General features: G+C 38.9%; 1 protein-coding gene across 1 annotated transcript; it reads right to left on the bottom strand.

The window, feature by feature from the left end:
* Nucleotides 1–6,901: 6,901 nt before the first annotated feature.
* Nucleotides 6,902–7,825, bottom strand: LOC133254231 (olfactory receptor 5AC1-like). Its single transcript, XM_061428434.1, has one exon. The coding sequence runs from the start codon at nucleotides 7,823–7,825 to the stop codon at nucleotides 6,902–6,904; it is 924 nt and encodes a 307-aa protein (XP_061284418.1).
* Nucleotides 7,826–17,144: the final 9,319 nt, after the last annotated feature.

Genomic DNA, 17,144 nt, shown 5'->3' with positions numbered 1-17,144 from the left:
ACGGCTGGATGGCATCACTGACTCAATGGACGTGAGTCTGAGTGAACTCCAGGAGTTGGTGATGGATAGGGAGGCCTGGAGTGCTGCGATTCATGGGGTCACGAAGAGTTGGACACGACTGAGCAATTGAACTGAACTGAACACCACATCACATTATCTTCAAAATATTATCTTTTAGTCCTTTAATGTTGACCTCTTTGTCTCTAATTCATATCACTATATATTATGTTTCCATTTCTGGTAATTGCAGAAAACTCTGTTCACTACCCCGAAGCCGTTTAACTTAGACCAGTCATACATGTTTGGGTTTTCCTGTTGAAAATTTTAAAGCAGATCTCAACCATCTTTTTATTCTTTTGCCTTAACAAAAGGAGTATCCCTTGTAAATACCCTTTGACAAACCCCAAATAGGAGTAAATAGAACAAATTTGTTGAGACTTTTTTGGCAAGACAAATACAGTTGCCCTAACTACCAGTTTTCTACCTCCCAGCTGGTAATAGTTCACCACCAAATTTTATGTTGCACCCTCACTAATTCATTTCTCTTGCTGATATCACCATCTTCTGTTCTACATATTTTATTTTACATGTTTGCTGCATCACTCAGTCTATTTCTTTTTTTTTTAATTTGATTTTATTTTTAAACTTTACAATATTGTATTAGTTTTGCCAAATATCGAAATGAATCCACCACAGGTATACCCGTGTTCCCCATCCTGAACCCTCCTCCCTCCTCCCTCCCCATACCCTCCCTCTGGGTCGTCCCAGTGCACCAGCCCCAAGCATCCAGTACCGTGCATCGAACCTGGACTGGCAACTCGTTTCATACATGATATTATACATGTTTCAATGCTATTCTCCCAAATGTCCCCACCCTCTCCCTCTTCCACAGAGTCCATAAGACTGATCTACACATCGGTGTCTCTTTTGCTGTCTTGTACACAGGGTTATTGTTACCATCTTTCTAAATTCCATATATATCCGTTAGTATACTGTATTTATGTTTTTCTTTCTGGCTTACTTCACTCTGTATAATAGGTTCCAGTTTCATCCATCTCATTAGAACTGATTCAAATGTATTCTTTTTAATGGCTGAGTAATACTCCATTGTGTATATGTACCACTGCTTTCTTATCCATTCATCTGCTGATGGGCATCTAGGTTGCTTCCATGTCCTGGCTATTAGAAACAGTGCTGCGATGAACATTGGGGTACACGTGTCTCTTTCCCTTCTGGTTTCCTCAGTGTGTATGCCCAGCAGTGGGATTGCTGGATCATAAGGCAGTTCTATTTCCAGTTTTTTAAGGAATCTCCACACTGTTCTCCATAGTGGCTGTACTAGTTTGCATTCCCACCAACAGTGTAAGAGGGTTCCCTTTTCTCCACACCCTCTCCAGCATTTATTGCTTTTAGACTTATGGACTGCAGCCATTCTGACTGGTGTGAAATGATACCTCATAGTGGTTTTGATTTGCATTTCTCTGATAATGAGTGATGTTGAGCATCTTTTCATGTGTTTGTTAGCCATCTGTATGTCTTCTTTGGAGAAATGTCTATTTAGTTCTTTGGCCCATTTTTTGATTGGGTCACTTATTTTTCTGGAGTTGAGCTGTAGGAGTTGCTTGTATATTTTTGAGATTAGTTGTTTGTCCGTTGCTTCATTTGCTATTATTTTTTCCCATTCTGAAGGCTGTCTTTTCACCTTGCTAATAGTTTCCTTTGTTGTGCAGAAGCTTTTAAGTTTAATTAGGTCCCATTTGTTTATTTTTGCTTTTATTTCCAATATTCTGGGAGGTGGATCATAGAGGATCATGCTGTGATGTATGTCGGAGAGTGTTTTGCCTATGTTCTCCTCTAGGAGTTTTATAGTTTCTGGTCTTACATTGAGATCTTTAATCCATTTTGAGTTTATTTTTGTGTATGGTGTTAGAAAGTGGTCTAGTTTCATTCTTTTACAAGTGGTTGACCAGATTTCCCAGCACCACTTGTTAAAGAGATTGTCTTTAATCCATTGTATATTCTTGCCTCCTTTGTCAAAGATAAGGTGTCCATATGTGCATGGATTTACCTCTGGGCTTTCTATTTTGTTCCATTGATCAATATTTCTGTCTTTGTGCCAGTACCATACTGTCTTGATAACTGTGGCTTTGTAATAGAGCCTGAAGTCAGGTAGGTTGATTTGTCCAGTTCCATTCTTCTTTCTCAAGATCGCTTTGGCTATTCGAGGTTTTTTGTATTTCCATACAAATTGTGAAATTATTTGTTCTAGCTCTGTGAAGAATACCGTTGGTAGGTTGATAGGGATTGCATTGAATCTATAAATTGCTTTGGGTAGTATACTCATTTAGTTAGTTACTTATTTGACTGTGCTGGGTCTTAATTGCAGCCTGTGGGATCTTTCGGTTGCAGCATGTGAACCTTTAGTTGTGGCAAGCAGGATCTAGTTACCTGATTAGGGATTGAACCTAGGCCCCCTGCACTGGGAGCTCAGAGTCTTAGCCACTGGACCACCAGGGAAGTCCCTCATTCAGTCTGCTTCTTTGTGTTCTTATATAATTTCCATTTTGTCAATGCTTTTAAAAAGTAAAAAAGCCATGTTTCTAGATATTTTCCCTTTTTTGCCTTTATTAACACATTCTGCTAAATTACAGAAATTTGAAGCTGTATCATCTAAATTCCATTGATAAGATGTGTCTCCCATGTATACATGCATGCTAAGTTGCTTCAGTCGTGTCCAAGTCTAGGCGATGGACTGTAGCCCACCAGGCTCCTCTGTCCAGTGGGATTCTCCAGGCAGGAATACTGGAGTGAGTCGCCATGCCCTTTTCCTGTGTCTCCTGTAACTTGCCTCAAAAAACGTCCACTGCCTCAAACTAAAGATTAGTTTTCAGTTACCTTAGCACCGAAACCTCAAAAGACCCTCCTGACCCATCCTTCTGTTGTACAAGGGTCATTTAATAAGACCACTGTAGATTTCAAATGTAGAATGATAACCAAATTCTTAAGATGAAATAGGCTTCAGTTCAGTTCAGTTCAGTTCAGTCGCTCAGTCGTGTCCGACTCTTTGTGACCCCATGAATCCCAGCACGCCAGGCTTCCCTGTCCATCACCAACTCCCAGAGTTCACTCAGACCCATGTCCATCCAGCCATCTCATCCTCTGTCGTTCCCTTCTCCTCCTGCCCCCAATCCCTCCCAGCATCAGAGTCTTTTCCAATGAGTCAACTCTTCACATGAGGTGGTCAAAGTACTGGAGTTTCAGTTTCAGCATCATTCCCTCCAAAGAAATCCCAGGGCTGATCTCCTTCAGAATGGACTGGTTGGATCTCCTTGCAGTCCAAGGGACTCTCAAGAGTCTTCTCCAACACCACAGTTCAAAAGCATCAATTCTTTGGTGCTCAGCTTTCTTCACAGTCCAACTCTCACATCCATACATGACCACAGGAAAAACCATAGCCTTGACTAGACGGACCTTTGTTGGCAAAGTAATGTCCCTGATTTTGAATATGCTGTCTGGGTTGGTCATAACTTTTCTTCCTTTTCATCTTTTAATTTCATGACTACAGTCACCATCTGCAGTGATTTTGGAGCCCCCCAAAATAAAGTCTGACACTGTTTCCACTGTTTCCCCATCTATTTCCCATGGAGTGATGGGACTGGATGCCATAATCCTCGTTTTCTGAATGTTGAGCTTTAAGCCAACTTTTTCACTCTCCTCTTTCACTTTCATGAAGATGCATTTTAGTTCCTCTTCACTTTCTGCCATAAGGGTGGTGTCATCTGCATATCTGAGGTTATTGATATTTCTCTGGGCAATCTTGATTCCAGCTTGTGTTTCTTACCCATTGTTTATTTACTCAAATTATTACCCAAGTTCACCTAAATTTAAGCAAGAAATACCAAACAAGTGAAGTATCAGCACACATAACAGCAACATGACAGAGGTCTTAGATACCCAGATACAGCTTCCAAAGTCATTTTCTGAATGCAAATTGTTGCCGTGTGGCTTTTCTCTAGTTGCAGAGAGTGGAGGCTTCTCTCTTTTGCAGTGTACAGGCTTCTCATTGTGATGGCTTCTGTTGTTGCAGAGCAGGGACTCTAGGGCACCTGAGCTTCAGTAGTTGTGGCACGTGGGCTCAGTACTTGTGGTTCCTGGGCTCTAGAGCACAGGCTCAATAGTTGTGGCACACAGGCTTAGTTGGCATGTGGGATCTTCCTGGACCAGGAATCGAACCCGTGTCTCCTGCATAGTCCAGTGGATTATTTACCACTGAGCCACCCAGGGAAACCCTCACATCCACTTTTTAGTGCATCTGCATTCTACAAAACATAGACTGTACAATAAACAATTTTAAGATACTTGACATACAATATATTTAGGAACATTTCAGATCAGCAATCAATTCATACCAACCCTGCCTAGAATTTAATTTATCCTGAGTTGACGCATCTCTTGAGTTGACACGACAAGGCTGTATAAATGTCAGTCCCTCAGGGGGCCATCAAACTGGAGGAAAATGCTGAAGTTTAACTTAACCTTTATTTCCAAGGTAATGTGTGGATTTTGTTGAAAACAATCCTGATAAAACCATGTATTACTTGTGCAATTGTGAAGATATTAAAAGATATCATAACATATACAATAGTTCCCCCTTATCACAGTTTTGCTTTCCACAGTTTCCATTACCCAAAGACAATGATGGTCTCAAGATATTAAATGGTTGCAGAAATAAATGATTCAGAAGTTTTAAATTGTACACAGTCTAAGTAGCGTGATGAAATTTCACACCATCCTACTCCATCCTTCTGGGACGTGAACCATCCCTTTGCCTAGCATAGGCGCTAGCACACATGCTTTCTACGTATACACTTCCCATCCCTAGTCACTTAATAGCTGTCTGGATTATCAGATTGGCTGTTGCAGTGCTTATGCTCAAGTAACCCTCATTTGACTTAATGTTGGCCCTCAAACACAAGAGTAGTGATGTTGGCAATTTGACAACGAAAAGCCATAAAGTGCTTCCTTTAAGTGAAAATATGAAAGTTCTCCATTTAATAGGAAAAAATCATATGCTGAGGTTGTTAAAATTTATGGTAAGAACATTCATGAAAGTGTAAAGAAAGAAAAAGAAACTCTTGTTGATTTTGCTGTTGCACCTCAAACTGCAAAAGTTACAGCCACAGTGTATGATAAGTACTTAGTTAAGACTGGAAAGACATTAAAGTTGAGGTAGAAAAAAGGAAACAGAGTTCAAAACCAATAGCAATTTCAGGCATCCACAGGGGATCTTGGAATGGATTCCCCACAGATGAGGGGTGACTGTCGTAGTTGTTTTTGAAAATATCTCAAATAAAACATGTTGTACCATGTACATTAAGAGATAAATGTATTTACCTGTACATAAATAATGAAAAGTATTTAAGATTTACTTTAAAAACACCAATAGTAAATTACAGAAAAAATATTTTATTCAGAAAGAAATTAAAATGTTAACAAAACCAATTTAGGACTGAAATTGCTAAAAGTCACCTACAAGAACAGATAGCTTTTGAAGTTTTTAATCATGTGGGATATTTTTAAAATAAGTTTTATTATTAGGGGCTAATTTGAAATACCCTTGAGTCTATACAAACAAGTTGATTTTTTCTAATAATATTTATATGATAAATTCAAATGATAAAAGAAATTTACCACAAGCCTGTATTTTTAGATAATATTTTTAGTATATTTATTGGAACTGTTGAGATCTAAAGTATTTTTAAAATACTAGAACACAAGCATGTTTATTCTTAAACAACTTAAATGTCATTCTCATTCTGTGTAACTATTTTTCCTAACTGAAGGTGCTAAGAAAAAGCAGATTGTCCAAGGAACATTGTTTTGCTAACAGAGGATTTGAATTATTTATGTCTATTTAATACTTCGGAAATAAACTGGGACATATATATATTCCCCACCTATCTGTGAGGAATCCATTCCAAGACCCCCTGTTTATGCCTGAATACATATATGAACACATCCCAAATTGAAGTACATTAGTGGTAGAGAATTCACTGACACAAGTTTTCACCCATATCTTTACATATTAAACCAGGTTCTTATCTCTGATCTAGGCTCCTTGCCTTCCTCCTACTAAAAACTTCCTTTACTACTTCCTTCTACTAAAAACTGATAGGAATAGTAATGCAACCAAGGCTGATCTCTGAGATTGCTTTTTGTTACACTCAAATATTCCTAAACTTATAAGTTATTGAATATCATGCTATATTATGCTACAGGCAATATTCTTGATAAAAATAGTATGTGGACTTACAAGTAGGAGCTGTGGTTAATTTTGATCCTCCATTCTTTAATTCACGCCTGCTTCCATTTTTCTTCCTAAGATTCACAAAATTTTTAGAACCTTTTACTTTTTCCTAACTTTTATCACTAAACAATACATTTCTCCTCAGGAATATATTCTGTCAAGAAGTAGACGTTTATCCATCTACTATAGTTATTGTGCACGAAGAGAACAGTGATGCTTTATTACCTGGCAGGGCCAGAGCAGTGAACTGGGGTAAGGAACTAAGTGCCTAACCCTATATGCCAGTCTCAGCTGTTTCTAGTAAACTGTCAATTACTATGTAATTTTTTAAGTCTCAGGGAAATAGCTAATTTGCGAAAGCTTAGTGTCTAAAGATGGACCACGGTGTTTCTAAATGAGCTAGTTATAGGTAAGTTACCAAACTTTCAATGGTCCCATATCCAAGTAAAAATAGTAGGAAGTAGGAATAGAGGTCAGACCATGCTGACCTCTAGTTCTCTGATGAAATGGCAGAGCCATGGCAAATCTTTAGGACTGAGGGCATTTTTAGAAGACAGTAAAGAAGAAACAGTTTGAAAATTGTCTAGCAACTATTCATTTCTTCATTATTCTTCTCAAAGCACTTATAACCTCTTTGTTTCTCAGGCTGTAAATAAAAGGATTTAGTAGAGGAATTATTATTGTATAAAATAAAGAATATATTTTGTTGTGCTCTTCAGAGGGGCCAGACCCAGGACGCACATACATGAAGAAGAGAGTGCCATAGAACAAGGAAACAGAGAGCAGGTGGGCACTGCATGTGGAGAAGGCTTTACTCCTGCCCTTTTCAGACTTTTTTTTCAGAATGGTAAAGAGGACAAAGGTGTAAGAGACCATGATGGTCATAAAAGTGAAGACTTGTATAAACGCTGAAAAGATAAACACCAGAAGTGTATTAAGTGTAGAATCAGTGCAAGAAATTTTGAATAGTTGTAAAATTTCACAGTGGAAATAATGTATTACATTGGTCCTGCAGAAAGTTAATCTGAATAACAAACCCACATGAATGGCTGAATGTAGAAAACCAGTCAAATATGAAACACCTATAAACTGAATACAGAGTCTGTTGGACATGACTACTGAATAAAGCAAAGGGTTGCATATGGCTGCATAGCGGTCATAGGCCATCACCACCAGAAGGAAACATTCTGTGGTAGCACTGGAACCAAAAAAATAAAATTGGGTCAAACAGTCAAAGAGAGGTATTACATGATTCTTTGATAAAAAATTTATAAACATCTTTGGAGTCACGGAAGATGAACAACAAGCATCTGCAAAGGCTAAACTGCCTAGGAATGAGTACATGGGGGTGTGAAGATGGGGGTCCTTCCAGATGAGAAAAATCAGTCCAAGGTTGCCCACCATGGTGGTGAGGTAGATGACCAGGAACACCAGGAACAGGGGGACCTGCAGCCCTGGGAGATCTGTGAGTCCTGTGAGAACAAACTCCGTCACCAGAGTCTTGTTTGCCTCCATCATATCCACTCAGGCTGACCACTGCAGTGAAAAGAGTAGGTGAAGAACGTAGTCATAGAAGACCATGGAAATAGTCCTATTTTATTTTTTTTTTAAATGCATCTTCCTTGTTTATGTATCCCCTTTAATCAGGACATTTTTAAGAATATATCTTCAGTTCAGTAATTGCTTACCCATCACCACAGGGTAAAGTAAGGGGTTGCATATGGCTACATAGCCATCATAGGCCATCACCACCAGAAGGAACCATTCTTTGGTGGCACTGGAACCAAAACAATAGTAGTGGACCATGCACTCAAAGAGAGACATCATTTGACTCATGTTGACAAGCATCTTGGGAGTCACAAAAGATGACGAGCAAGCATCTGCAAAGGCCAAGCTGCCCAGGAATGAGTACATGGGGGTGTGAAGATGGGAGTCCTTCCAGATGAGAAAAATCAGTCCAAGGTTGCCTGACATGGTGGTGAGGTAGATGACCAGGAACAGGGGGACCTGAAGCCCTGGGAGATCTGTGAGTCCTGTGAGAACAAACTCTGTCACCAGAGTCATATTTTCTTTTGCCATATCTGACCAGCTAACCACTAAAATGAAAGAATAAGTGAGGGAAAATTCACAAAAGAGTTATAAAAACAGTGAATTGTCATGTTACTGACATATAAGACATGCTGCTGCTAAGTCGCTTCAGTCGTGTCTGACTCTGTGTGACCCCATAGACGGCAGCCCACCAGGCTCTGCCGTCCCTGGGATTCTCCAGGCAAGAACACTGGAGTGGGTTGCCATTTCCTTCTCCAATGCATGAAAGTGAGAAGTGAAAGTGAAGTCGCTCAGTTGTGTCTGACCCTCAGCGACCCTATGGACTGTAGCCTTCCAAGCTCCTCCGTCCATGGGATTTTCCAGGCAAGAGGACCGGAGTGGGGTGCCATTGCCTTCTCCGATATAAGACATGCTTCTCATTTAATTAGTAGTTCTTAATTTTTACCTTCACTTATCTACTTTTGTATATATTCAAAATTATCTGTAATAAAATGTTTTAAAATTAGATTCACTTAAATTGATAGGTAAATTTGCATTAACCAAATTTAAATGCAAATCCTTTTCAATCTAACATGGATAACTTACAGTTTTTAGAATTGCTTGAACTCATTGAAATTCATATGGAAGAAAATAACTTCTCATTCTGCCCAAGAAAAATATAAATGTGGAGTAGTCACAAATACCTTAATTGATGTTGAACAATAATGTAGAGACATAATAATCAAAACATTAAGATAGTGGCATAAGAAGAAGCCAGAGGATCAGTGAAACAGAATAGAGAACTCAGAAGTGGGTTCCAGTATAAATGGGAATGTGGCATGAAACAAATATGATAGTTTAGTTCAGTAGGAAAAGGACAGCTGATTCAATGGGTTATGCTGACACTCTTTGCTATCTGTCTGGAAGGATTAGTAAATAAGGTTAGTCTCCTATCCCACACCATAGATATTGTCTAAGTAATTGAGAAGACAATGATGTAACATAGGGAATAGAGAAATTGTTGTGGAAGCCAGTAAAATAGACAGCTTGAATGCATAGCAAAACAATATCCAACAGAGTCAAAGGGTATATAATTAGTTTGGAAATATATCCTCCATGTATATGAAAGACATAGATTTATGTCTATAACATAAAATAACTTAAGAATAGATTTAAAAAGGCAAGCAATCTAATAGAAGAATGAGTAAATAATAAGAATAAGCAAGTTTACAGATGAATAAATCAAAATAACTAATAAATAAAATGAAAAGATGCCAAAATTTCTATGTCACAAATACACACATGTGAACAAAAACAAAAACACAAAAATAGAAGGATACTTCCTTTCTCATATATCAGAATAGCAGAAATTAAAACAAATAAAAATACTCAATGTTAACTAAAGTGAGAAAAGTGGTACTTTAATGTTACTTGTGGAACTATGAATTGCAACAGCCTTTTCTTGAAAAGCAATTTTATGCAATCCCATTTAAATTTTTAAAATACATATATCTTTTCATCTATCATTTATATATATATATATATCCTAGAAATAAAAACATTGCTATGCAAAGGTAAATATACAAAGAATATTTACTGTATTATTCTTCCGAGTAGCAAAGACCATGCTGTTCATGGGGTTCTCAAAATTGGGAAAGGAGTACATCAAGGCTATATATTGTCACCTTGCTTATTTAATTTATTTGCAGAGTACATCATGTGAAATGCTGGGCTGGATGACTCACAAGTGGAATCAAGATTGCCAAAGCAATATCAACAACCTCAAATATGCAGATGATACCACCCTAATGGCAGAAAGTGAAGAGGAACTAAAGTGCCTCTTGAGGAGAGTGAAAGACGAGAGTCAAAAACCTGGCTTAAGACTCAGCGTTCAAAAATGTAAGATCGTGGCATCCGGTCCCATCACTTCAGGGCAAGTAGATGGGGAAAAAGTGGAAACAGTGACAGCTTTTATTTTATTGGGATCCAAAATCACTGTAGATGGTGACTGCAGCCATAAAATTAAAAGACACTGCCTCCTTGGAAGAAGAGCTATGACAAACCTAGACAGTATATTAAAAACAAAGATATCACTATGCCAACAAAGGTCCATCTTGTCAAAGCTATGGTCTTTCCAGTAGTCATGTACAGATGTGAGAGTTGGCATAAAGAAAGCTGAACACCAAAGAATTGATGCTTTTAAATAGTGGTGCTGGAGAAGACTCTTGAGAGTCCCTTGGACTTCAAGGAGATCAAATCAGTCAATCCTAAAGGAAATCACTCCTTAATGTCCATTGGAAGGACCGATGCTGAAGCTGAAGCTCCAATACTTTGGCCACCTGATGAGAATAGCTGACTCATTGAGGAAAACCCCGATGCTGGGAAAGATTGAGAGCAAGAAGAGAAGAGGGTGACAGAGGATGAGACGGTTGGATGGCATCACCGACTCAATGGACATGAGTTTGAGCAAATTCTGGGAGACAGTGAAGGACAAGGAAGGCTGACACACTGCAGTCCATGGGATAGCAAATAGTTGGACACAACAGCAAAGACGAGATGTGGCAACAGTGAAATGGGTTAATAAACCAGAGTACGTTCATATTATGGGATATAGTTCAATCATGAAAAAAGAACTCTTCTACCTAATTTTAATTTTGGAATTTCCACAATGTATAATTATCGCAGAAGAGCAAGATCCAAAGAAGTGTAAAATCTATAGTCTCATCATTGTAAAACTAGCAATGTATTTTTAAAATCTCTCTTCTCCATTGGGAAACCTGAATAATAGACACTAAGTTTGTAGCACTGATTTTTCTGGAGTAAGAGTAGCGATAGTAATAATTGAAGTAGAGGAGAGTGAAAGTCAGAATAACAGTTCCATGAGAAAAGCAAAAAATTATTTATATATATACATATATATATATATCAGAAATATTAATTGGAAATCTAGAATCTTGAGAAATACTTACCCTCCATCAATTGGCCCAACTCTTTTTAGAATCTCAAATAACCAAATCATTGCTATCCTTACTTTTAGTTCCTGTAATGTATTAATATAATTTAGACAAGAATAGTAACTTTTGTGAATTTTTTTTCAAGAGTTACATAAGACTGTTTTAAAGTTACCTTTAGTGACTTTAGCATACATACTCATGATTCCATGAAATTAAAGAATTTTTATCATATATAATAAGCCTGAAGCCAGAATTCCTATTCTGAAAATTACAAACAAGTTAACTTTAGGCTTCATAGCTTATCTCTCAAATTTTAAAACTTCATATTTATAAAATAATCCCTTTTTTTTCCTATCACTATTTTTTCTATTTTTCATTCTTCTGTTAAACAAAGTTTCTTATTAAGAAATACCTCAACAAATGTGCTATCTACACAGCAAAAATCCTGACTGAAATATTCATGTTTAGACATAGATTTACTTCCTTGCCCAGATTTTGTTTGCTGACTTAAAAAAGGAAAAGACCTGTCTAGTGTTTTAATGTCTTATGTAGATATTTTCTCATCATACAGGCAAATTACAAAGCTATAATAATGAAAATATGAAAATGTCTACATCTTCACCCAGCTCCTGTAAAATATGGGAAACTGAAAATGTGCTGCTTTTCTCAAAGTAACATAAAAGGTACAGAAAAAAGCACAATTATTTATGCATTGCTTTTTCTTGGAAACACAAAACTGGAAGAATATAACATTTCTTTCTCCTATTTGCAAACCCATTCTTAAAAAGTTTTGAAATTCCCTTAATGCTTCCAAAGTATTCCCAGTAGGTAGGATGAAGTCAAAGTTGTTCTACTGGGCATTGTAAGCTAATCATCAAATCATTATACACTTCTAGTTATAACAATTAAAACTATCCATTGTGTCCTTAAGGTTCACTTTGGGGACATGTTTAAAAATATCACTGAATAGAATAGAGAATAAACTTGTTTCCCTCCCTCTTTTTTTTTAAAATGCTCCCACTACCCAACTACCTACCTGACTTGCTCACTTGAAACTCCCAAAGGTACCTTAGAATTAACATGTCCAAATCTGAAATTACAGTATTCCTGTATTCCGCCCTCACAGCTGATACTCTTCCAGTGTTTCCTGTCACAGAAAATAGGGTCACAAACCAAGAGTTCATCTATCAATGACGTCTTAAATCCAATACATTTTTTAAATTTTTAATTATTATTATTATTTTACTTTACAATATTGTATCAGCTCTGCCATACATCAACATGCATCCACTACGGGTGTACACGTGTTCCCCATCCTGAACCTCCCTCCCACCTCCCTCCCTATACCATCCCTCTGGGTCATCCCAGTGCACCAGCCCCAAGCATCCTCTATCATGCATCGAACCTGGACTTGGATTCATTTCTTATATGATATTATACATGTTTGAATGCCATTCTCCCACATCATCCCCCCTCCCTCTCCCACAGAGTCCAAAAGATTGTTCTATACATCTGTGTCTCTTTTGCTGTCTCGCATACAGGGTTGTCATTACCATCTTTCTAAATTCCATATATATGCGTTAGTATACTGTATTGGTGTTTTTCTTTCTGGCTTACTTCACTCTGTATAATGGGCTCCAGTTTCATACACCTCATTAGAACTGATTCAAATGTATTCTTTTTAATGGCTGTGTAATAATCCATTGTGTGTATGTACCACCACTTTCTTATCCAATCATCTGCTGATGGATATCTAGGTTGCTTCCATGTCCTGGCTATTATAAACAGTGCTGCGATGAACACTGGGGTACACGTGTCTCTTTCAATTCTGGTTTCCTCAGTGTGTATGCCCAGCAGTGGGATTGCTGGGTTGTATGGCATTTCTTTTTATGCAGTCAGTACTAAAATCTAAAATACATTCATCTCTTGCCTGGCTTATTAAATAATCTCCTAACTATAATACCTGCATCTCCTAACACAGTCATCCTATCTATTTTCCACACTGACACAGGACTGATTTTTATAAAATGTATACTGTTTCACTACCACACCATAACACGTGCTTGCCCCCATTTAAGTGTTATTAATAATTTCTCATTGCACATAAAATGACAACTGAAATTGTTATTTTAGCTTTTTATTTTATATTGGAGTATTGTTGATTAACAATGTTGTGCTAGTTTCGGGTGTACAGAAAAGTGATTCAGTTATCCATATACATATATCTATTCTACAGACTCTGTGGTTGTGTAACTACACACTATAACTACTGGCTCTGTAGTTGTGGCTCATGGACTCTGTGGTTGTGGCACACGGACTCTATAGTTGTGGCACATGGGCTCAGTTGCTCCCCAGCATGTGAGATCCCTGTTTGACCAGGGATCAAACCCATGTCCCCCCACACTCCAAGGCAGACTCTCAATCACAGGACCACCAGGGAAGCTCCATTACCCATTTTAGATATAGCAGTGTGTACATATCAATCCCAGACTCCTGATCTATCCTTCTCCCTGACCCCTAACCCTCTGGTCACCATAAGTTCGCTCTCTAAGTCTGTAGGACTGCTTCAGTTAACAACTGAAATTCTTAAGCCTCATATTCACATCCCTGTACTGAGAAATGGGCCCAATAATTAACTGTATGCAGTTAAGGAATTTTATTGCATTGTATGTGTGTATTTTTTTCAGTAACGTTAACTGAACTTACAGATATTCTTCAATATCTAAGTAAACTGACAAAATAGAAGTTAATTTCTCATTCGTGATAAATATAAATCACAAGTTCCTAATTGATAGACTATTCTATCCCAACTGATAACTCAAAGTTCTAGACTCCATCTTATCATTCAGGCATTTTCCACACAGAAGTTTCAGTATTGCTTCTGCTTTAAGCCTTGGCATTCTGAACTTGAGGCATGTGAGACCCTAGCTCTCCAGCCAGGGATAGACTCTGCGTCCACTGCAGTGGAAGGTGAAGTCTTAACCACTAGACTGCCAGAGAGTCCCCACACATAACATTCTTCAGTCTCCCCACATAACTTTCTTCAGTCTCCACACATAACTTTCTTCATTGATCCAGTTCTCATCTGGATCAAGCTGGAAGGGGAAAATTCACAGGGGATTCTGACTGTGAGGGGCTTATGAGCTAGAAATTTAAGTGATGTATATCACTTTCAATCCTAAATTCAATCATAATACTGCAGTGTACTGAAAAGGGAGACGTGTATCTAGGAAGAGAAGAACATGGATTTGGTTATAGGCTAATTATTTCTTCTACAGTACTTCTTCTGATTACCATTTACCTTTTTTACCCTCCTTCTTGAGGCTTCCTCGATGGTTCAGCGAGTAAAGAATCTGCCTACAATGCAGGAGACACAGGAAATGCAGGTTGGACCCCTTGCTCCAGAAGATCCCCTGAAGGAGGAAATCGCAACCCGCTCCAGTCTTCTTGCCTGAAAAATCCCATGGTCAGAGGAGGTTGGTGGGCTACAGTCCATGGGATCACAAATGTTGGACACAACTGAGTGACTAAGCACAATCACTGGGCAGCACTATATGACACTCCTGAAGGGAGATACCTTGTCTGGTTTATAGACTCCATTAGATTAGACTAGTCTAGACTAGACCCTCCATCTTATGTATGGAATACTCTTAGCCTTTTTTTCAAGGCAATCAAACCCAATTCTTATTTCATCCCTAACTCAATAAAAAAGCTAGGATTTCAAGGTGATAATTTGTTCTCTCCATCAGACTCAGCTATGGCACTTCTTTGTGCTCAGTTCAGTTCAGTCACTCAGTCATGTCCAACTCTTTGTGACCCATGAATCACAGCATGCCAGGCATCTCTGTCTATCACCAATTCCCATAGTTTACCCAAAGTCATGTCCATTGAGTCAGTGATGCCATCCAATCATCTCATCTTCTGTTGTCCCCTTCTCCTCCTGCCCTCAAACTTTCCCAGCATCAGGGACTTTTCAAATGAGTCAGCTCTTAGCATCATGTGCCCAAAGTATTGCAGTTTCAGTTTCAACATCAGTCCTTCCAATGAACATCCAGAACTGATCTCCTTTAGGATGGACTGGTTAGATCTCCTTGCAGTTCAAGGGACTCTCAAGAGTCTTATCCAACACCACAGTTCAAAAGCATCAATTCTTTGGCACTCAGCTTTCTTTATAGTCAATTCTCACATCCATACATGACTACTGAAAAAACCATAGCCTTGACTAGATGGACCTTTGTTGGCAAAGTAATGTCTCTGCTTTTTAATATGCTGTCTAGGTTGGTCATCAGAGAAGGCGATGGCACCCCATTCCAGTATTCTTGCCTGGAAAATCCCATGGATGGAGGAGCCTGGTAGGCTTCAGTCCATGGGGTCGCGAAGAGTTGGAATGACTGAGCGACTTCACTTTCATTTTTCACTTTTATGCATTGGAGAAGGAAATGGTAACCCACTCCAGTGTTCTTGCCTGGAGAATCCCAGGGACGGGGGAGCCTGGTGGGCTACCGTCAATGGGGTCACAAAGAGTCGGACATGACTGAAGCGATTTAGCAGCAGCAGCAGCAGGTTAGTCATAACTTTCCTTCCAAGGAGTAAGAGTCTTTTAATTTTATGGCTGCAATCATCATCTGCAGTGATTTTGGAGCTCAAAAAATAAAGTCAGCCACTGTTTCCACTGTTTCCCCATCTATTTGCCATAAAGTGAGCAACCCCATGTCCAAGGAGCGGTGGCTGTGTGGGTACAGGAAGACCAAGAGGAGGTACTCCACGTTAAAGGTCAGGAGGGGCGGCAATGAAGAGATATCCCTCATCCAAGGTAAGGAGCAGTGGCTGTGCTTTGCTGGAGCAGCCATGAAGAGATACCCCAAGTCCAACGTAAGAGAAACCCAAGTAAGAGTGTAGGTGTTGCGAGAGGCCATCAAAGGGCGGACACACTGAAACCATAATCACAGACTACTAGTCAATCTAATCACACAGACCATAGCCTTGTCTAACCCAGTGAAACTAAGCCATGCCATGTGGGGTCACCCAAGTCGGGTGGATCATGGTGGAGAGGTCTGACAGAATGTGGTCCACTAGAGAAGGGAATGGCAAACCACTTCAGTATTCTTGCCTTGATATGATACAAGAAACTGAAAGAGGAACTCCCCAGGTCAGTAGGGGCCCAATATGCTACTGGAGATCAGTGGAGAAATAACTCCAGAAAAATTAAAGGGATGGAGCCAAAGCAAAAAAAAAAAAAAAAACAGTTGTGGATGTTACTGGTGATAGAAGCAAGGTCTGATGCTGTAAAGAGCAATATTTCATAGAAACCTGTAATGTTAGGTCCATGAATCAAGGCAAATTGGAAGTGGTCAAACAGGAGATGGCAAGAGTGAACGCCGACAGTCTAACAATCAGCGAACTAAAATGGACTGGAATGGGTGAATTTAACTCAGATGACCATTATATCTACTACTGCAGACAGAAATCCCTTAAAAGTGGAATAGCCATCATGGTCAACAAAAGAGTCCGAAATGCAGTACTTGGATGCAATCTCAAAAACAACAGAATGATCTCTGTTCGTTTCCAAGGCAAACCATTCAATATCACAGTAATCCAAGCCTATAGCCCAACCAGTAACACTGAAGAAGCTGGAGTTGAATGGTTCTATGAAGACCTACAAGAACTGCTAGAACTAACACCCAAAAAAGTTGCCCTTATCATTATAGGACACTGGAATGCAAAAGTAAGAAGTCAAGAAACACCTGGGGTAACAGGCATTTTGGCCTTGGAATACGGAGTGAAGTAGGACAAAGGCTAATGGAGTTTTGCCAAGAGAACGCACTGGTCATAGCAAACACCATCTTCCAACAACA

The sequence above is a fragment of the Bos javanicus genome, chromosome 1 (genome assembly GCF_032452875.1).
Source record: "Bos javanicus breed banteng chromosome 1, ARS-OSU_banteng_1.0, whole genome shotgun sequence".
NCBI classification, from domain to species: domain Eukaryota; kingdom Metazoa; phylum Chordata; class Mammalia; order Artiodactyla; family Bovidae; genus Bos; species Bos javanicus.
Note: the sequence above shows the minus strand (reverse complement) of the source record. Positions and strands in the feature narration are given on the sequence as shown.